Source organism: Pseudophryne corroboree, chromosome 2, assembly GCF_028390025.1.
Source record: "Pseudophryne corroboree isolate aPseCor3 chromosome 2, aPseCor3.hap2, whole genome shotgun sequence".
Classification (NCBI taxonomy): domain Eukaryota; kingdom Metazoa; phylum Chordata; class Amphibia; order Anura; family Myobatrachidae; genus Pseudophryne; species Pseudophryne corroboree.
Genome location: NC_086445.1, coordinates 922746592 through 922769169, shown reverse-complemented (window position 1 = coordinate 922769169; position 22578 = coordinate 922746592). Strand labels below are relative to the sequence as shown.

The 22578-nt window shown below is 43.9% G+C and overlaps 1 protein-coding gene across 3 annotated transcripts in view; it reads left to right on the top strand.

Moving 5' to 3' along the window:
- LOC135050059 (septin-4-like) overlaps positions 1-22578 on the top strand; it is a 91873-nt gene that overhangs the window by 53811 nt on the left and 15484 nt on the right. For 2 of the 3 annotated variants that reach the window (XM_063956169.1, XM_063956170.1), the window contains exons 3-7: positions 1374-1467; positions 1664-1750; positions 3726-3849; positions 19674-19808; positions 21104-21221. In XM_063956169.1, coding sequence (XP_063812239.1) covers positions 1374-1467; positions 1664-1750; positions 3726-3849; positions 19674-19808; positions 21104-21221 — 558 coding nt within the window. The remainder of the gene's footprint in view (positions 1-1373; positions 1468-1663; positions 1751-3725; positions 3850-19673; positions 19809-21103; positions 21222-22578) is intronic. The other variant, XM_063956171.1, reaches the window with a different exon arrangement.

Genomic DNA, 22578 nt, shown 5'->3' with positions numbered 1-22578 from the left:
GTACCACTGCAACTGCACAGGGTTCCCAAGACTGAACATACTATAGAACTACCACTGCAACTGCACAGGGTTCCCAAGACTGAACATACTATAGAACTACCACTGCAACTGCACAGGGTTCCCAAGGCTGAACATGCTATAGAACTGACACTGCAAAAGCATAGGGTTCCCAAGACTGAACATATTATAAAACTGCAACTGCACAGAGATCCAAAGACTGAGGGGTCTATGTACGAAGCCTTGGAGAGTGATAAAGTGGACAGAGATAATATACCAACCAATCAGCTCCCAAATGCCATGTTACAGGCTGTGTTCGAAAAATTGACAGCTAGGAACTGGTTGGTTGGTACTTTATCTCTGCCCACTTTGTCTGTCTCCCAGGATTAGTACATAGACCCCTGAACATACTATATAACTGACACTGCAACTGCACAAGGGCCCCTAATATTGAAAGTAGTATATCCCATATTGAATTCAACTTACAGTATACTAATTCCCATTAACAGCTTACCTGACTGGGAGATGTATCATACATCAGAGAGAGGTAAAGTGGACAGAGATAAAGTACCAACCAATCAACTTCTGTCATTTTTCAAGCCTGTAACATGGCAGTTAAAAGCTGATTGATTGGTACTTTATCTCTCTCCAAGGTTTGATACATCTTCCCCTGTGAGCAAAATTAGAACCAGAACAATATGTACCTTGAGCTGACCTATAGTTAAAATTTTTTAGGTTATTCAAGAAGAAAAGTTTAGTCAGGTGAAAATAAAAAGTTTGTTATCAAACAAAATGCTGTATAATAAATGTGATACACTTCAACAGAGAACAGTTTAATGAAAGCATCAATATAAAGTAAAATAGAACAAACATAAAGTCACATGATGCTAAAAGTTGCAAGCTGTCACCTGTGAGTTGCAGAAGATGTACTGGATTTACATTACATGTTGCAATGCTGTGTTGTTAAAATGTAAACTGACCAACATGCAATGTGACCTGCTCACTCTTTTTTACACCAATAATTCATTTTCCATCTGTAATAAAGGATGAAGTTTGTTGTATCAATGATAATGTTATAAAATGTATCCAGTGACTTGTTGTGATCATTATTACAGTACAGTATATTTACAGTACAGTACATGTTAGATAAATCAATATCTTAAATGAAGTGGATACAATTTACTGTAGCTCACTCATCAGAATTCATTAACTGACCAGTTTTGTCCCACTATTTTTCAGAATATTAAATGTACCCAAACAGTTCCTGATCTTTGCAAAGTTAAAGTGCTGCAATTAGTTGCAATTCTAGTACTTCAGTGCATGAATATTTCACCCAAATTCATGTTCAATTTAGTCTTTATTACTTCTGCATATAGGAGGACAGAGAATACGTTGGATTTGCCACACTTCCAAACCAGGTGCATAGAAAGTATGTGAAGAAAGGCTTTGAATTCACTCTCATGGTCGCAGGTAATCACCAAAAGTGATATGATACACCAAAAACAAATGTATACTTGTAAAGAACGATGGACTTAAATCTGGGAGTTAATCAGAAAATCACACCAAATATATACATATTGCTACATGCAATTTGGTCCAGACACATCTAAATTATTATAATATTGGAAGTGACAGCCACTGATTATCTTTCTATCTTTTGTTCCAGGTGAGTCTGGTCTTGGAAAGTCCACTCTTATAAATAGTCTCTTCCTTACGGATCTATATAGCGACCGCCAGATACCAAGCCCAGAAGGTATTAAGCAAAATGAAAAACATTTTTACTGTATCTAAAGTATAATATCTTGCATTAGCGACAGATGTAATTTCTGTAAATTGTAACAACTTTGTTCAGAGTCAGTTTTGGCTAATATAAGGCCATACAGTATGTTTATTTAAACTTGCTTCTTTCAGCACATTTTGCATAGAAGGTGCACTGTTTACGTACCAGTTATTGTTAAATGTAAGTCTTGAATCTCAACTTATTGTTGTTGACTGCTAGGCAGGTCTTATCATTTCATTCCTCAGTTGTAAAATGTCATCAATGTATCTGAGAGTAAAATATCATCAATAAAACCAATCCACAAATCAATTAAATCAGACTTCGCAGTTACAGTGAAGAAAAAAATCACCCTACCCCACTGTTGCTGTCATGGGGAACCAGGTCTCATTATTTACCATTCACTGCTGTGAAAAGGTGGCTGTGTGAGATGACCAATGGAAAATTGCAATTCCCGGGTTTGCACATATTTATGGCTAAGTTTATGAGATGAATGAAGGATGTGCTTAGTATTAGCCAGTCGGCATCAGCCCTTGCATCCTTCAGTAAATGTGGGGTAATCTGTTGGCACAGCAAAATATTAAGGTGCTTTAGGTGGAAATAAAGAGACAAAAAAAGATACATTGTGACAAGCAAGTCTGTGTCAGATATAACAACTGTTTTCTTAATAAATAGATTAAATACTGTATTCCCATAAGACCTTTCTTGCAAATATACCTCCCTTTCTCAATTACCTGTTGATAAGATACACTTTTGGCAAAGTTAATGAATCAAAGAAAAACACCACTAATTTGCTTGAATCAGCCAATGGCACAGCAGTGAGGATGCGAATATATATGTACAATGCCCTTCTTCTGGAGAGAGACAAGATGCTGTTTTCAGCAGATCCGGTAGATCCAAGTACTGCTAGATACAGTCTGCTGGATATTTTGTATATAAATAAGCATTAGACAGAGACATACTTTCTATAGATCTATCACATTTATTTATTAAACAAAAAACAATATTTACATAATTCTTTAATAAGGGGACATTTTGTGCCTGATTCTGAGTTGGCAGTGAAAAAAAAGCAACTTTGGTAAACCATGTTGCAAACTCAAATCTAAAGGCCCCCATACAGTAGAACGATAATTCCCGATTTCATCCAATTCCGGGCATTTGGGCCGATATATCGGGTGAAATCGGGCATTTTGGATGTGTTTCCGATCCGATCTGATCCGATGCGCGTTCCCGTGAGGGTCGGATCGGCTCCCCTAGATCGTTAGTGCTGCATTCGTGATATGTCGGTTCCCGCAGGCATGACTGGGATCGCCCAAGATATATCATATGCAAAAGAACAGCATACAATGTATCTTGGGTGATCCTGCCGCCTGGGAGGCTGCCGCAGTAGTGTATGGGCCCTTTACTTCCTGTGTACAACTAAAGCTGTCCAGCATTTGTGGTCTACATTGTCTACATGCAGAAGCAGCCAGTGTCTGCCCTGCATGAAAAATAATAAATGAATTTGCACCCCTTGCACAGCAGTATGGTCTGCCATATGCACAGTTACTTGCTCTGTTTTGCTTTACTCCCATCTCAGAATCAGATCCTCAGAGGCCCATTTCTCTAATTATCGTGTTTAAGACCTGATAATTCAAATTTCTTATCATCACTATTTGTGAAATTCTGTACTGCCTGGATATATTACAGATCACATCCAGAGACATGGGCACAAAAAGGAGCCCATCCTGTGATGTGTACAGTAACCTACAATGGCATTATCTAATAAGGCCACGCTCCAGTATTCTTGGTAAATCCCACAATTACTGCTACAGAACCTCTGTAATATATCCAGGGGACACTTACATCTTGAGGGTAAAAATGGAGACTTACAAAATGACTTTTATTTTATGCACAAGTGGGGCCTGTCTTTTATCGTTATAAGATTATTCATTACCTGCTTCATTCGCAGATTGTGTGACACAGACTGTGGACATAGTGAAGCAGACGGTGGACATTCAGGAGAAGGGTGTTCGACTGCGCCTAACAATAGTGGACACGCCGGGCTATGGGGATGCAATAAATAATGAAGACTGGTAACTATGGCTCATTTATGTGATCTTTGTGCTGAATTTGTCTAATCTGATGCAACTGGCCTGGTGCAGATATATGTAAATAAATCAATATATATATATATATATATATATATGTGTGTGTATATATATATATATATATATATATACATATATTTCTCATACGTCCTAGAGGATGCTGGGGATCCACTTCAGTACCATGGGGTATAGACAGTTCCGCAGGAGCCATGGGCACTTTTAAGACTTTTCAAGGGTGTGAACTGGCTCCTCCCCCTATGCCCCTCCTGCAGACCTCAGTATTAGAAATGTGCCCAGGCAGACTGGATGCACTCCAGGGGAGCTTTACTGAGTTTCTCTGAAAAGACTTTATGTTAGGTTTTTTATTTTCAGGGAGAACTGCTGGCAACAGTCTCCCTGCTTCGTGGGACTGAGGGGGCAGAAGTAGGAACCAACTTCCTAAAGAGTTTCATGGCTCTGCTTCTGGCTGACAGGACACCATTAGCTCCTGAAGGGTACTGAACGCTAGCCGTGTCTAGATGCTCACTCCCACAGCACGCCGTCACCCCCCTCACAGAGCCAGAAGACAGGTGAGTGTTAGAAGATAGATCTTCAAGATAGTGACGGCTAAAGGTACCGCGCAGCTGGCGGAAGTGCAGCGTGCCATTGCTGCCCACATACACAGGCACGGCAGGGTGCGGGGGGGGGGCACCCTGGGCAGCATAAAACCTGATAAACTGGCTAAAAGGGTGCATAAGATGCCCAGGCACAGCTCTACCCCGCCAGTATAAATATTATAGAAAAAATCTCTGAGGAGAAACGCGCCATTGCGGGGGCGGAGCTTCCTCCTCAGTCAGCCAGCACACTGCTCAGCGCCATTTTCTCTCTCTCCTCAGGCTGCAGAGACAACGCTGGTCCTCCTCCACTACTGACTACAAGTATCAGGGTGCAAAAAGGGGGGGTACAGTGAATTTGGTGCTTTAGAGGGTGTATTTACATTATAAAAAGCGCTTGTGTCAGTGGGCATTTTTGTGTTTCACAGACATTGTGTACTGGCGCTGGGATTGTGAACTGGCTGCTCCTAACTGTGTCCTTCTGACAGATTTTACTGTGGGTCTGTCCCCTATAAGTCCCGGAGTGTCTGTGTGTGTGTTGTGCACGAGTGTGACATGTCTGAGGCAGGGAGTTCTTCCTCTGAGGAAGCCATTTTAGGGACACAGAGTTGTAATGTGGTGGTGCTGCCGGCACACCTAGAGCCTGCATGGGTGAAAGAAATACGTGATCGTGTGCATCATATCAATAGGAGATTAGATAAGTCTGAATCTCAGGCAGAATGCTGGAGAAAATCTGTGGAAGATGTGATTTTTCAGGGTTCTGTGCTCCCATCAGCAGGTGACCCCTCTGGGTCACATAAGAGACCGTTTGCAAATATTGTAAATACTGATACCAACACGGACTCTGATTCCTGTGTCGACGATAGTGACTCCAGGGAAATAGATCATAAATTGGCGAAAAATATACAATATATGATTTAGAGATGTGCACTTGAAATTTTTCGGGTTTTGTGTTTTGGTTTTGGGTTCGGTTCCGCGGCCGTGTTTTGGGTTTCGACCGCGTTTTGGCAAAACCTCACCGAATTTTTTTTGTCGGATTCGGGTGTGTTTTGGATTCGGGTGTTTTTTTCAAAAAACCCTAAAAAACAGCTTAAATCATAGAATTTGGGGGTCATTTTGATCCCAAAGTATTATTAACCTCAAAAACCATAATTTCCACTCATTTTCAGTCTATTCTGAATACCTCACACCTCACAATATTATTTTTAGTCCTAAAATTTGCACCGAGGTAGCTGTGTGAGTAAGATAAGCGACCCTAGTGGCCGACACAAACACCGGGCCCATCTAGGAGTGGCACTGCAGTGTCATGCAGGATGGCCCTTCCAAAAAACACTCCCCAAACAGCACATGACGCAAAGAAAAAAAGAGGCGCAATGAGGTAGCTGTGTGAGTAAGATAAGCGACCCTAGTGGCCGACACAAACACCTGGCCCATCTAGGAGTGGCACTGCAGTGTCACGCAGGATGGCCCTTCCAAAAAACACTCCCCAAACAGCACATGACGCAAAGAAAAAAAGAGGCGCAATGAGGTAGCTGTGTGAGTAAGCTAAGCGACCCTAGTGGCCGACACAAACACCGGGCCCATCTAGGAGTGGCACTGCAGTGTCACGCAGGATGGCCCTTCCAAAAAACACTCCCCAAACAGCACATGACGCAAAGAAAAAAAGAGGCGCAATGAGGTAGCTGTGTGAGTAAGATAAGCGACCCTAGTGGCCGACACAAACACCGGGCCCATCTAGGAGTGGCACTGCAGTGTCATGCAGGATGGCCCTTCCAAAAAACACTCCCCAAACAGCACATGACGCAAAGAAAAAAAGAGGCGCAATGAGGTAGCTGTGTGAGTAAGATAAGCGACCCTAGTGGCCGACACAAACACCTGGCCCATCTAGGAGTGGCACTGCAGTGTCACGCAGGATGGCCCTTCCAAAAAACACTCCCCAAACAGCACATGACGCAAAGAAAAAAAGAGGCGCAATGAGGTAGCTGTGTGAGTAAGCTAAGCGACCCTAGTGGCCGACACAAACACCGGGCCCATCTAGGAGTGTCACTGCAGTGTCACGCAGGATGGCCCTTCCAAAAAACACTCCCCAAACAGCACATGACGCAAAGAAAAAAAGAGGCGCAATGAGGTAGCTGTGTGAGTAAGATAAGCGACCCTAGTGGCCGATACAAACACCGGGCCCATCTTGGAGTGGCACTGCAGTGTCACGCAGGATGGCCCTTCCAAAAAACACTCCCCAAACAGCACATGACGCAAAGAAAAAAAGAGGCGCAATGAGGTAGCTGTGTGAGTAAGATAAGCGACCCTAGTGGCCGACACAAACACCGGGCCCATCTAGGAGTGGCACTGCAGTGTCACGCAGGATGGCCCTTCCAAAAAACACTCCCCAAACAGCACATGACGCAAAGAAAAAAAGAGGCGCAATGAGGTAGCTGTGTGAGTAAGATAAGCGACCCTAGTGGCCGACACAAACACCTGGCCCATCTAGGAGTGTCACTGCAGTGTCACGCAGGATGGCCCTTCCAAAAAACACTCCCCAAACAGCACATGACGCAAAGAAAAATTAAAGAAAAAAGAGGTGCAAGATGGAATTGTCCTTGGGCCCTCCCACCCACCCTTATGTTGTATAAACAGGACATGCACACTTTAACCAACCCATCATTTCAGTGACAGGGTCTGCCACACGACTGTGACTGAAATGACGGGTTGGTTTGGACCCCCACCAAAAAAGAAGCAATTAATCTCTCCTTGCACAAACTGGCTCTACAGAGGCAAGATGTCCACCTCATCATCATCCTCCGATATATCACCGTGTACATCCCCCTCCTCACAGATTATCAATTCGTCCCCACTGGAATCCACCATCTCAGCTCCCTGTGTACTTTGTGGAGGCAATTGCTACTGGTCAATGTCTCCACGGAGGAATTGATTATAATTCATTTTAATGAACATCATCTTCTCCACATTTTCTGGAAGTAACCTCGTACGCCGATTGCTGACAAGGTGAGCGGCGGCACTAAACACTCTTTCGGAGTACACACTTGTGGGAGGGCAACTTAGGTAGAATAAAGCCAGTTTGTGCAAGGGCCTCCAAATTGCCTCTTTTTCCTGCCAGTATAAGTACGGACTGTGTGACGTGCCTACTTGGATGCGGTCACTCATATAATCCTCCACCATTCTTTCAATGGGGAGAGAATCATATGCAGTGACAGTAGACGACATGTCCGTAATCGTTGACAGGTCCTTCAGTCCAGACCAGATGTCAGCATCAGCAGTCACTCCAGACTGCCCTGCATCACCGCCAGCGGGTGGGCTCGGAATTCTGAGCCTTTTCCTCGCACCCCCAGTTGCGGGAGAATGTGAAGGAGGAGATGTTGACGGGTCGCGTTCCGCTTGACTTGACAATTTTCTCACCAGCAGGTCTTTGAACCCCAGCAGACTTGTGTCTGCCGGAAAGAGAGATCCAAGGTAGGTTTTAAATCTAGGATCGAGCACGGTGGCCAAATTGTAGTGCTCTGATTTCAACAGATTGACCACCCGTGAATCCTTGTTAAGCGAATTAAGGGCTCCATCCACAAGTCCCACATGCCTAGCGGAATCGCTCCGTGTTAGCTCCTCCTTCAATGTCTCCAGCTTCTTCTGCAAAAGCCTGATGAGGGGAATGACCTGACTCAGGCTGGCAGTGTCTGAACTGACTTCACGTGTGGCAAGTTCAAAGGGCAGCAGAACCTTGCACAACGTTGAAATCATTCTCCACTGCGCTTGAGACAGGTGCATTCCACCTCCTATATCGTGCTGAATTGTATAGGCTTGAATGGCCTTTTGCTGCTCCTCCAACCTCTGAAGCATATATAGGGTTGAATTCCACCTCGTTACCACTTCTTGCTTCAGATGATGGCAGGGCAGGCTCAGGCGTTTTTGGTGTTGCTCCAGTCTTCTGTACGTGGTGCCTGTACGCCGAAAGTGTCCCGCAATTCTTCTGGCCACCGACAGCATCTCTTGCACGCCCCTGTCGTTTTTTTTAAAATTCTGCACCACCAAATTCAAGGTATGTGCAAAACATGGGACGTGCTGGAATTTGCCCAGATTTAATGCACACACAATATTGCTGGCGTTGTCCGATGCCACAAATCCACAGGAGAGTCCAATTGGGGTAAGCCATTCCGCGATGATCTTCCTCAGTTGCCGTAAGAGGTTTTCAGCTGTGCGCGTATTCTGGAAACCGGTGATACAAAGCGTAGCCTGCCTAGGAAAGAGTTGGCGTTTGCGAGATGCTGCTACTGGTGCCGCCGCTGCTGTTCTTGCGGCGGGAGTCCATACATCTACCCAGTGGGCTGTCACAGTCATATAGTCCTGACCCTGCCCTGCTCCACTTGTCCACATGTCCGTGGTTAAGTGGACATTGGGTACAGCTGCATTTTTTAGGACACTGGTGACTCTTTTTCTGAGGTCTGTGTACATTTTCGGTATCGCCTGCCTAGAGAAATGGAACCTAGATGGTATTTGGTACCGGGGACACAGTACCTCCAACAAGTCTCTAGTTGGCTCTGCAGTAATGATGGATACCGGAACCACGTTTCTCACCACCCAGGATGCCAAGGCCTCAGTTATCCGCTTTGCAGCAGGATGACTGCTGTGATATTTCATCTTCCTTGCAAAGGACTGTTGGACAGTCAATTGCTTGGTGGAAGTAGTAAAAGTGGTCTTACGATTTCCCCTCTGGGATGACCATCGACTCCCAGCAGCAACAACAGCAGCGCCAGCAGCAGTAGGCGTTACACGCAAGGATGCATCGGAGGAATCCCAGGCAGGAGAGGAATCGTCAGAATTGCCAGTGACATGGCCTGCAGGACTATTGGCATTCCTGGGGAAGGAGGAAATTGACACTGAGGGAGTTGGTGGGGTGGTTTGCGTGAGCTTGGTTACAAGAGGAAGGGATTTACTGGTCAGTGGACTGCTTCCGCTGTCGCCCAAAGTTTTTGAACTTGTCACTGACTTATTATGAATGCGCTGCAGGTGACGTATAAGGGAGGATGTTCCGAGGTGGTTAACATCCTTACCCCTACTTATTACAGCTTGACAAAGGCAACACACGGCTTGACAAATGTTGTCCGCATTTCTGTTGAAATACTTCCACACCGAAGAGCTGATTTTTTTGGTATTTTCACCAGGCATGTCAACGGCCATATTCCTCCCACGGACAACAGGTGTCTCCCCGGGTGCCTGACTTAAACAAACCACCTCACCATCAGAATCCTCCTTGTCAATTTCCTCCCCAGCGCCAGCAACACCCATATCCTCCTCATCCTGGTGTACTTCAACACTGACATCTTCAATCTGACTATCAGGAACTGGACTGCGGGTGCTCCTTCCAGCACTTGCAGGGGGCGTGCAAATGGTGGAAGGCGCATGCTCTTCACGTCCAGTGTTGGGAAGGTCAGGCATCGCAACCGACACAATTGGACTCTCCTTGTGGATTTGGGATTTCGAAGAACGCACAGTTCTTTGCGGTGCTTTTGCCAGCTTGAGTCTTTTCATTTTTCTAGCGAGAGGCTGAGTGCTTCCATCCTCATGTGAAGCTGAACCACTAGCCTTGAACATAGGCCAGGGCCTCAGCCGTTCCTTGCCACTCCGTGTGGTAAATGGCATATTGGCAAGTTTACGCTTCTCCTCCGACAATTTTATTTTAGATTTTGGAGTCCTTTTTTTACTGATATTTGGTGTTTTGGATTTTACATGCTCTGTACTATGACATTGGGCATCGGCCTTGGCAGACGACGTTGATGGCATTTCATCGTCTCGGCCATGACTAGTGGCAGCAGCTTCAGCACGAGGTGGAAGTCGATCTTGATCTTTCCCTATTTTTGGAACCTCAACATTTTTGTTCTCCATATTTTAATAGGCACAACTAAAAGGCACCTCAGGTAAACAATGGAGATGGATGGATACTAGTATACTTATGGATGGACGAGCGACTGCCGACACAGAGGTAGCTACAGCCGTGGACTACCGTACTGTGTCTGCTGCTAATATAGACTGGATGATAATGAGATGAAATCAATATATATTATATCACACTAGTACTGCAGCCGGACAGGTAGATATATTTATTATGTAATGACTGATGACGGACCTGCTGGACACTGTCAGCTCAGCAGCACCGCAGACTGCTACAGTAAGCTACTATAGTAGTATGTATAAAGAAGAAAGAAAAAAAAAACCACGGGTAGGTGGTATACAATTATGGATGGACGAGCGACTGCCGACACAGAGGTAGCTACAGCCGTGGTCTACCGTACTGTGTCTGCTGCTATTATAGACTGGATGATAATGAGATGAAATCAATATATATTATATCACACTAGTACTGCAGCCGGACAGGTAGATATATTTATTATGTAATGACTGATGACGGACCTGCTGGACACTGTCAGCTCAGCAGCACCGCAGACTGCTACAGTAAGCTACTATAGTAGTATGTATAAAGAAGAAAGAAAAAAAAAAAAACACGGGTAGGTGGTATACAATTATGGATGGACGAGCGACTGCCGACACAGAGGTAGCTACAGCCGTGGACTACCGTACTGTGTCTGCTGCTAATATAGACTGGATGATAATGAGATGAAATCAATATATATTATATCACACTAGTACTGCAGCCGGACAGGTAGATATATTTATTATGTAATGACTGATGACGGACCTGCTGGACACTGTCAGCTCAGCAGCACCGCAGACTGCTACAGTAAGCTACTATAGTAGTATGTATAAAGAAGAAAAAAAAAAAAAAAAAAACACGGGTAGGTGGTATACAATTATGGATGGACGAGCGACTGCCGACACAGAGGTAGCTACAGCCGTGGACTACCGTACTGTGTCTGCTGCTAATATAGACTGGATGATAATGAGATGAAATCAATATATATTATATCACACTAGTACTGCAGCCGGACAGGTAGATATATTTATTATGTAATGACTGATGACGGACCTGCTGGACACAGTCAGCTCAGCAGCACCGCAGACTGCTACAGTAAGCTACTATAGTAGTATGTATAAAGAAGAAAGAAAAAAAAAAAACACGGGTAGGTGGTATACAATTATGGATGGACGAGCGACTGCCGACACAGAGGTAGCTACAGCCGTGGACTACCGTACTGTGTCTGCTGCTAATATAGACTGGATGATAATGAGATGAAATCAATATATATATATATAATATCACTAGTACTGCAGCCGGACAGGTATATATATTTATTATGTAATGACTGATGACGGACCTGCTGGACACTGTCAGCTCAGCAGCACCGCAGACTGCTACAGTAAGCTACTATAGTAGTATGTATAAAGAAGAAAGAAAAAAAAAAAACACGGGTAGGTGGTATACAATTATGGATGGACGAGCGACTGCCGACACAGAGGTAGCTACAGCCGTGGACTACCGTACTGTGTCTGCTGCTAATATAGACTGGATGATAATGAGATGAAATCAATATATATATATATATAATATCACTAGTACTGCAGCCGGACAGGTATATATATTTATTATGTAATGACTGATGACGGACCTGCTGGACACTGTCAGCTCAGCAGCACCGCAGACTGCTACAGTAAGCTACTATAGTAGTATGTATAAAGAAGAAAGAAAAAAAAAAACCACGGGTAGGTGGTATACAATTATGGATGGACGAGCGACTGCCGACACAGAGGTAGCTACAGCCGTGGACTACCGTACTGTGTCTGCTGCTAATATAGACTGGATGATAATGAGATGAAATCAATATATATATATATATAATATCACTAGTACTGCAGCCGGACAGGTATATATATTTATTATGTAATGACTGATGACGGACCTGCTGGACACTGTCAGCTCAGCAGCACCGCAGACTGCTACAGTAAGCTACTATAGTAGTATGTATAAAGAAGAAAGAAAAAAAAAAAACCACGGGTAGGTGGTATACAATTATGGATGGACGAGCGACTGCCGACACAGAGGTAGCTACAGCCGTGGACTACCGTACTGTGTCTGCTGCTAATATAGACTGGATGATAATGAGATGAAATCAATATATATATATATAATATCACTAGTACTGCAGCCGGACAGGTATATATATTTATTATGTAATGACTGATGACGGACCTGCTGGACACAGTCAGCTCAGCAGCACCGCAGACTGCTACAGTAAGCTACTATAGTAGTATGTATAAAGAAGAAAGAAAAAGAAAAAAAACCACGGGTAGGTGGTATACAATATTATATATATATTATATACAATTATATATATATATATATATATATATTAAACTGGTGGTGACTGGTGGTCAGGTCACTGGTCACACTATCAGCAACTTGCAAGTAGTACTCCTAAGCAGACAATCACAATATATATTATACTGGTGGTCAGTGTGGTCACAATGGCAGTGTGGCACTCTGGCAGCAAAAGTGTGCACTGTACGTTATATGTACTCCTGAGTCCTGCTCTCAGACTCTAACTGCTCCCCACTGTCAGTGTCTCCCCCACAAGTCAGATAATATACAGTCACACTATCTATCACTTCAGCAAGTAACTAGTACTCCTCCTAATGCTCCCCAAAATTACTACTGTGTCTCTCTCTACTGTCTCACTCTCTTCTCTATAAACGGAGAGGACGCCAGCCACGTCCTCTCCCTATGAATCTCAATGCACGTGTGAAAATGGCGGCGACGCGCGGCTCCTTATATAGAATCCGAGTCTCGCGATAGAATCCGAGCCTCGCGAGAATCCGACAGCGGGATGATGACGTTCGGGCGCGCTCGGGTTATCCGAGCAAGGCGGGAAGATCCGAGTCGCTCGGACCCGTGTAAAAAAAACATGAAGTTCGGGCGGGTTCGGATTCCGAGGAACCGAACCCGCTCATCCCTAATATGATTGTGGATATAAGGGAAGCTTTGGTAGTTACAGAATCCCCTCCTGTACCTCAGGAGAAGGCCTATTTCTATAAAGAAAAGAAATCTAAGGTTACTTTCCCTCCTTCCCACAAGCTAAATGCTCTTTTTGAAGGGGTGTGGGTGAATCCTGAAAAGAAATTTCGTATTCCCAAAAGGATTCAGATGGCTTATCCTTTTCCTTTAGAGGACAGGAAAAAATGGGAGTCACCCCCGGTGTTAGATAGTGCACTGTCCAGGTTGACAAAGAAGGTGATTCTCCCTGCACCTGGGACGGCTTCACTAAAGGAGCCAGCAGACCGCAGAATGGAGACTACCTTAAAATCCATTTATGTTGCCAATGGTACGCTGCTCAGGCCCACAATTGCTTGCGTGTGGGTGAGTCAGGCTATTGAAAAAAGGGTCAGACAACTTGTCATCAGAAATTGACACGATTGATTAAGATGAGATACTCCTAAAGTTAGGTAATATCAAAGACGCTGCCGCATACATGCTAGAAGCAATGAAGGATATTGGACCCTTGGGTTCAACAGCCGCTACCATGGCGAAATCGGCTCGGCGGGTGTTGTGGATTCGCCAGTGGAACGCGGATGCAGATTCCAAAAAGAATATGGAGGCTCTCCCATACAAAGGTGAGGCCTTATTTGGTGATGGGCTAGATGCGTTAGTCTCGGCGGCTACCGCAGGTAAGTCGACATTTTTGCCTTATGCTCCTGCACCGGCAAAAAAGACACATCACTCTCACATGCAGTCCTTTCGGCCCTACAAAGACAAAACGGACAAAGGTTCCCCCTTCTTTGCAGGTAGGGGAAGGGGAAAAGGAAAGAAGTCCGCAGCGGCTCCAGAATCCAAGGAGCAGAAGTCTACTTCTGCCAAATCTACAGCATGACGCTGGGGCTCCCTTGCGGGAGGCTGGTCGGGTGGGGGCACGTCTGAAACTGTTCAGTCATGGTTGGATTCAATCTGGCCTGGACCCATGGGTTTTACAAATAGTGTCCCAGGGGTACAAACTGGAGTTTCAAGACGTCCCCCCATGCCGATTTTTCAAATCGACCTTGCCAGCTTCTCTTCCAGAAAGAGAGGCAGTAACAACGGCAATTCAAAAATTATGTCAGGATCAGGTCATAGTCCTGGTACCTTTGTCACAACAAGGGGAGGGGTTTTATTCAAGCCTCCTTGTAGATCCGAAGCCGGACGGCTCGGTCAGACCAAATTTAAACCTAAAAAATCTGAATCTCTACTTGAAAAGGTTCAAGTTCAAAATGGAATCACTGAGGGCAGTGATTTCCAGTCTGGAGGAGGGGGAGTTCATGGTGTCAGTAGACATAAAGGATGCTTACCCGCATGTTCCCATTTATCCTCCTCACCAGGCATATCTGAGATTCCCGGTTCAGGATTGCCATTACCAATTCCAGACGTTGCCTTTCGGTCTCTCCACGGCTCCGAGAGTATTCAGCAAGGTGATGGTGGAAATGATGGTCCTCCTTCGTCAAAAAGGAGTCAATATTATTATTATTATTATTATTATTATTATCCTTTATTTATATGGCGCCACAAGGGTTCCGCAGCGCCCGATTACAGAGTACAAATGCACAATATAAATCCTTATCTGGACGATCTCCTGATAAAGGCGAGATCCAGGGAGCAGTTGCTGCAGAACATCACACTCTCCCTGTCCATACTCCAACAACACGGTTGGATCATAAATTTTCCAAAGTCACAGTTGGAACCGACGACAAGATTGTCCTTTCTCGGGATGATACTGGACACAGAAGTTCAGAGAGTTTTTTTTCCAGTGGAAAAGGCTCTGGAAATCCAGAGAATGGTCAAACAGATATTGAAACCAACAAGGGTGTCGATCCATCAGTGCATTCGGTTGTTGGGGAAAATGGTGGCGGCCTACGAGGCCATACAGTTTGGCAGGTTCCATGCCAGAGTATTCCAGTGGGACCTGTTGGACAAGTGGTCCGGATCCCACCTACCCATGTACCGGAAGATAATCCTGTCGTCAAAAGCCAGAATTTCGCTCCTGTGGTGGCTACACAGTTCTCACCTACTAGAGGGACGCAGGTTCGGGATTCAGGACTGGGTTCTGGTAACCACGGATGCAAGTCTCCGAGGCTGGGGAGCTGTCACTCAGGGGGAAAGCTTCCAAGGAAAATGGTCAAGTCGAGAAACACTTCTTCACATAAACATTCTGGAACTGAGAGCCATTTACAATGGCCTTCTACAAGCGGTACATCTTCTTCAAGATCATCCCGTGCAGATCCAGTCGGACAATGTAACAGCAGTCACGTACATAAACAGGCAGGGAGGAACGAAAAGCAGAGCTGCAATGGCAGAGGTGACAAAAATTCTCCTCTGGGCAGAAAGACATGTAAGGGCTCTGTCGGCGATTTTCATTCTGGGAGTGGACAACTGGGAAGCAGACTTCCTCAGCAGACACGATCTCCATCCAGAGAAACAAAAAAAAAAGCTGCTGGAAAAAGCGCCTCAACATTAGAGTAAATTAGAAAGTATAAATAAAAATAAAAATAACCAATTAAGATATATTTATTAAAACCACGATTCCTGAGAGACTGCGCTTGCCGGAATACTATGTGTAGTATTGGAACAGAAACAGAAAAAGAACAAACGGCTGCGCTGAATGTCAGGAAAAGTGTATATATGAGAAGAGAGACAACGTATAGAAATTGCAATATTTATTAATAAAAAATATAAATATAAAAAATAGTTGCAAACATGTATACCGGTAATATATATGTGATGATTAAAGGGGTAAATCACACTACAATTGTCTCATGATGTCTGTAATTTCTTATAGTTGATGCTAAAATAGCAGACGTGTTATAGATGGTAAAAGTCCGTGTTCCACAGAATAACGTCAATTACTGCTGTACAGACAGATGGTGAACAGGGTGCACAGATGTTTTCCCAATTAAATTAGTTGTATATCACTGAATTGAAGCAGATCTCAGTACCTCTCCGGTGGGCTGGTCAGAGCCGAGCGTCCTCGGCATATGAATCCTGTATTGCCCACATAAGCTGTGCAGCGGAGGGGAGAAAGCTGTCTACTCACAAGCTGACTGTGGCGGCGTGCGTGTTGATGCCGCTGGTGATGGGAGATAACAACGGGAAGGTCCGGTGTGGATCTAAGTCGATGTGCACCTAGAAGTTACACCTGAGCAAGGTGTGTGTGAAGGCGGGTCCTGACGCGTTTCATCACGCTCCACGTGACTTTTTCAAAGGTGGAGCGTCATCTATTTTGGGATATTATATATATATATATATATATATATATAGAGAGAGATAGATAGATAGATAGATAGATAGATAGATAGATATAGATATATGTATATATATAGATATATATATATACATACATACAAAGAATGGTCGGGCCGGCACTTCCTTGTATAGAATATGCTGCTCCAGTGCCCTCTGAAGTAATTAGTCACACCAAAGATAAAAGACAGCGGCACTCTGAGACTTATACGTCTAAGCAGATGTAGTAAACATGTGTCAAAAAGGGCACCAACATTTTCGGGGCCACAACGCCCCTTTGTCCAGGTGAAGTAAACACACATTTTGACACATGTTTAATACATCTGCTTAGATGTATAAGTCTCCGAGTGCCGCTGTCTTTTTTTCTTTGATATATATATATATATATATATGCTCATATACACCTTATACACACAGCCTGAAGGTAATTTGTCAATTTGTCATCATGTCAAGAACCATTATTATATTTTCTTAAGTTACTTGTGTAGTGCCAGCATATTCTACTGTACTTTACAATTATGTAACCCTTTCATGAATAGAGGGCGTTTCAAGATCAACTTATTTATATACATTTTTGTGCTACTGACTTCACTAAGAAGAAAAAATAAATACATTCCATTTAGTAACTAATTAAACTTTTATTGATTTTATTTACATATTTTTCCAGAGATTGCTAATCCCATGCATGTACGAGGTAACAGTCCCTTTCGGCCCTGTATATGAATCCTTTTGATGTCTGTTATAAATATATGTAAGAGGGTGATCTCAGCAATTAAGATGCAGATTTAAAGCACCAATAATTTAAAAAGGCAAATCAACATGCTTTTGCCTTTTTGGGTGGGGTGTGTTCAAACTGAAATCTAAATTTCAGTGTAGAAATTAAGCAACCAGTACTTACCCTGCACAGAAATAATATAACCCACCCATATCTAACTCTCTCTGCACATGTTACATCTGCCCCACCTGCAGTGCAACATTGTTTTGTCCAGCTACTAATTTTTTTGGTTTGCTAACAAACCTGAAGGCCTTTATCTCCAAGTTTGCAGTAGTTCTTAGAACTTGCACCCTATTACATATACCCCATAGCCTGATGCTGAGATTAAAACGGTTATTAACTGAGATCTGGAACTCTGGGGACTGGGTGGCAACTGGGGAGTTCCAGTACTCCTGTGTGGAGCTGCAACTGGGAAAGAGTGATTGCAGCCATATCTACTCTATCCACTGACTCTGTTATTCCCCCCAGTGGTCGGTTGGCACCTGTGAAGCTAGTCTTCTCCTATAGCAGCCGCGTTTGAATGGGCAAATTAGGTCCGCCCAGACTCCAATGCCCCCAGGTCTTACGAGATAACAAGGCACCAACCGAGATTCAGAGTGAACAAGAGGAAACCTGACTAAGACTGTGAATGCAACAATGCTCAAAGATGTTATAAGCAACTTTATAAACTGGGAAAGCAACAATGCTCAAAGGTGTTATAAGCTACTAAATAGACTGTGAAAGCAACAATGCTCAAAGATGTTATAATACAGAACTGCAGGCAAGCAGTGTCTGTGTGGAAACTCCACAAAAACCTGAATACAAGGCCAGCTGATTCTGGTCAGGTACCAATCTGACGAGGTCTCCAGGTCACGGGTTCAACACAGGCAGACAGGATCTCATACGAGCTGACTGGTTCTCATTGAAGCAGGAATTCAGGTTCGGGTAATGATCTTAGGATTCTGTCAGGACAGGGTACACAGGATTCCAACTGAATAGGATATAACAAATAGTTTTACAGCACCGATTGCACAGGTTAAAGATTCACCATAGAACAAGGCCTGGACACTAGTACAAACAGGAACATGTATCTATCACCGGCGTCAGGTGAAGGGCAGGCTGGGTAATAAAGGAAGCAAGCCCCAATCAGGATGGCTGGAAGCCAGACACAAGGTAATGGCCTAATTATCTGACAGGTGAAACTGCACAGGCCACACATACAGGAGACAGGCTGCAATTACACAGACTCACCACATAATGGCCTAATTATCTGACAAGTGAGACTGCACAGGCCACACAAACAGGAGACAGGTTGCAGTTACACAGACTCACCACATAATGGCCTAAACAGGTACATGAGAAAACCTGGAATGAGAACATAAAAACATAAACAGAATGCAAACAGGAATGAGATATAACGGTGGCTCATGACAGAAACATACTTATAGCAGGATGTGAGCAGCTTAGCATCAATAACATACAGCATTGTGCTCATTGTGTGAGCATGCATAGTGCAAATTTGTGTATTTAACAATGCGCAAATAAGCATATGCCCCACTCTGCATCAGTCCAACAGAAAAAAAAATCTGTGTTTGTCTCAATGCTAGGTAACCAACCTACCTTAGATTTTGTGCTGGATGCAATGGCTTGCGAGACGGCCGAAGCTCCGAGACTCGGGACGAACTCGATAAAAAATTTTTAAAGCTGCAAACGTTTACAAGGCAAATCCTGGTTGGTTTTGCCTTGTAAAAATTAGCTGCTTTAAAAAAACATACGAGTTCTGCCAGAGTCTCGGCACTCCGGCCGTCTCGCAAGCCATTACATCCGGCCCAACATGTTTGGTAACCCCCTTCTAAAATCTTGTGATTGCTTTTGTTCAAAATTAGCTTGAAAAGTTATTGTATTTTTAAATAAAGTTATTTTCATTAATGATGAACCTGTTATACCGTGGTGTGTTTCATATAATATTTATACAATTTACAGCCTTTGCTGTTGTGGCTTGTCAGTCTCCCTGCAGAACACAGATCTAGATGCGTAGAAAGTGGGGTTGGGTGGGCTACAGGGGCATGGCCTAATGTAAGGAGGTGTGGACATAACTCTACAAAAACATAGAAATACCTGTATTTGCAGCATTGCAGGCTTCCCAATCAGGCTTGGGTAATTAGTAACCACTCCTCCCCTCTCGACGCCACTGCACAGGTGTGATATTGGCTCTAAACTCTGTTTGTGTTCCCTCCAGCTGGAAACTAGTGGCTGATTACATTGACCAGCAATTTGAGCAATACTTCAGAGATGAGAGTGGCCTAAATCGCAAGAATCTCCAAGACACGCGTGTACACTGCTGTCTGTACTTCCTGTCACCTCTGGGACATGGGTATGTGAACTGCATTTATTGGGATAATAACTTATTTGATTAGTGTTTCAAAGTCAACATTCAATGTGCCAGCCCACCTAATTCCCAAATGAATTATGTGTGTTTGTGTATGTGTTAACAACGGAATATGCTGCGCTGTACAAGAGACTATGGGGGTCATTCCGACTTGATCGTAGCTGTGCTAAATTTACGATCAGGAACACTGACATGCGGGGGGACGCCCAGCACAGGGCTAGCCCGCCCTGCATGTCAGTCCCTGCCTCATCGCAGAAGTGCAAAAGCATCGCACAGCGGCGATGCTTTTGCACTTCAGGAGTAGCTCCCGGCCTGCGCAGCTTTTGCGTGCTGGCCGGGAGCTACTCATCGCTGCCCGGGTCGCAGCGGCTGCGTGTGATGTCACACAGCCACTGTGGCACGTCTCCCGCATGGTCCAGCCACGCCTGCATTGGCCGGGCCGAGCCCACAAAACGGCAGACAAATGCCGCCGTGCCGCCCCCTCCCACCCAGCGACCGCCTCTGCCTATCATTCAGGCAGAGGCGATCACTATGCAATGACAGCCACCGGCATATTTAGGAAGAATTGGGGTTGACAGTATAAGGGGTGTACATTCCTACATAACACTGGCCACACCCACACATGGGCCCCCTCCTCTACTAAACCGCTCCTGTTAGCCATCCATTAGTTTGTTGACTTTTACAAAATCGTTTCTGTTTTTTCCTATTGGACTGTATATGAATAAATCCATCACTCTCTAAAGTTTTACATTGAGTTGAAATTTTTTATGCTTGGGGTGTTTATAGCTGTGTGTGATGGAGGAGCGATTTTGATGGATAAGCCAAGGTTGAAGCCTGATGTCCCAGGTTACTAGTGAACTACTAGGCTTCATTCTCAATACTTCACCCCACCAGATGACTGTCTCCATTGAGAGTGCGCAACAAGTGCTAAGTGTGTTAGGCTAAATGACATACAGAAGCCTGGTAGGCAGCTTAGAACTAACATTCCTTCTATGGCCAAGTTTCAGTATATGGTTAATATATATACAGAGAGTTCAGATACACTCTTCATAAGTACAATACTCATCATATGCTGCAAGCTTCTATACTGGTTATAGTGGTCATGCGGACTGTATACAGTCATACACATACAGAGTGTATACAGTCATACACATACATGTGCCTGTTTTAAATGGTAGACCTGGCACCCAGTAATCATCTTAGCCTTATGGGGAATACGGATGTCACTGAATGATTTCTCGCTCAGCATTTATAATGTAGCATATGACTGTGTTTTGCAGAATGCGGCCTCTGGACATAGAGTTCCTGCGAGCAGTGCAGGACAAAGTGAATATTGTCCCAATCTTGGGAAAAGCTGACAGTCTGACACCTAAAGAGCTGATTCAAAAGAAACAGAGGGTGAGTGAGCAAATATCCCTAAGAGGATCTCTCTTTAAGGCGGACCTGTCACTGGGGAGACTGAAAGGAGTTGTATGTATTGATTTTAAAGTATAGGATGTTCACTGAAACATATAAAAAACATATATATATATTCTCCACACAACTCCCACCGACCTAGCCAGAGAGAGTTCCAAAGCGACTGTCCAGTATGCTAATTGCTCTCTTCAAGTGCTTTCCTCTCCTATACTTAAAAAATAATGTTCAGAGGAAGACAGTGCTGAACTGGTACTGCGCTGCCCAATAGCAACTGAGATACTTAACATGTGAAAATCGCTGTGCCTCTCCAGTGCTATAGCTGGCACACTCAGGAGATGTATCAACCAATCAGCTTCTACTTATTTTATAAAATGCACTTGATAAATGACAGCTAGAAGTTGATTAGTTAATACTGGCAAACTCTCCACTTTTCAACTTTAGAAGCTTTGATACATCACCCCCTCTTTCCTGGTGTGGAATGCTATGCTTTGAGCAGTGACCTCAGAGGGAATTATGTATCAAACTATACAGTCAGGTCCATATATATTTGGACGCTGACACAAATTTCAGAATTTTGTCTCTGTATGCCACCGCAATGGATTTGAAATTAAACAGTGGAGATATGATTGAAGTCCAGACTTTCAGCTTTAATTCAAGTTCTTGAACAAAAATATCATAGGAAGCATTTAGGAATTGCAACCATTTTTATACACAGTCCCCTGTTTTCAGGGGCCCAAATGTCATTCAACAAGTTAGCATACTCATAAATAAAATTTACATTGTTAATACTTTGTTGAGAATCCTTTGCAGCTGAAGTCTGTAACCCATGGACATCACAAACTTCTGGGTTTCCTTTTTTATGTTTTGCAAGGCCTTTACTACAGATGTCTTCAGTTGTTGTTTGTTCATGGGTCTTTCTGCCTTTAGTTTTGTCTTCAGCCAGTGAAATGTATGTTCGATCATGTTGAGATCAGGTGACTGACTCGATAATTGTAGAATATTTCACTTCTTTGCCTTAAAAAACTCCTGGGTTGCTTTTGCAGTACATCACTGTCCATCTGTATTGCTAAATATGGCTGAATCTGAGCAGACAGTATATCCCTGTACACTTAATTTAGCTGCTTCTGTTTTCTGTAACATCATCAATAAACACTAGTGATCCAGTTCCATTAAATGCCCATGCCATCATACTTCTTTAACCGTGTTTTACAGACGATGTGCTATGCTTCGGATCATGAGCCATTTCCAAGCCTTCAACAGAATTTTTTTCTTCCCGTCATTCTGGTACAGGTTGATCTTAATTTCATCTGTCCAACGAATGCTGCTCCAGTACTGGGCT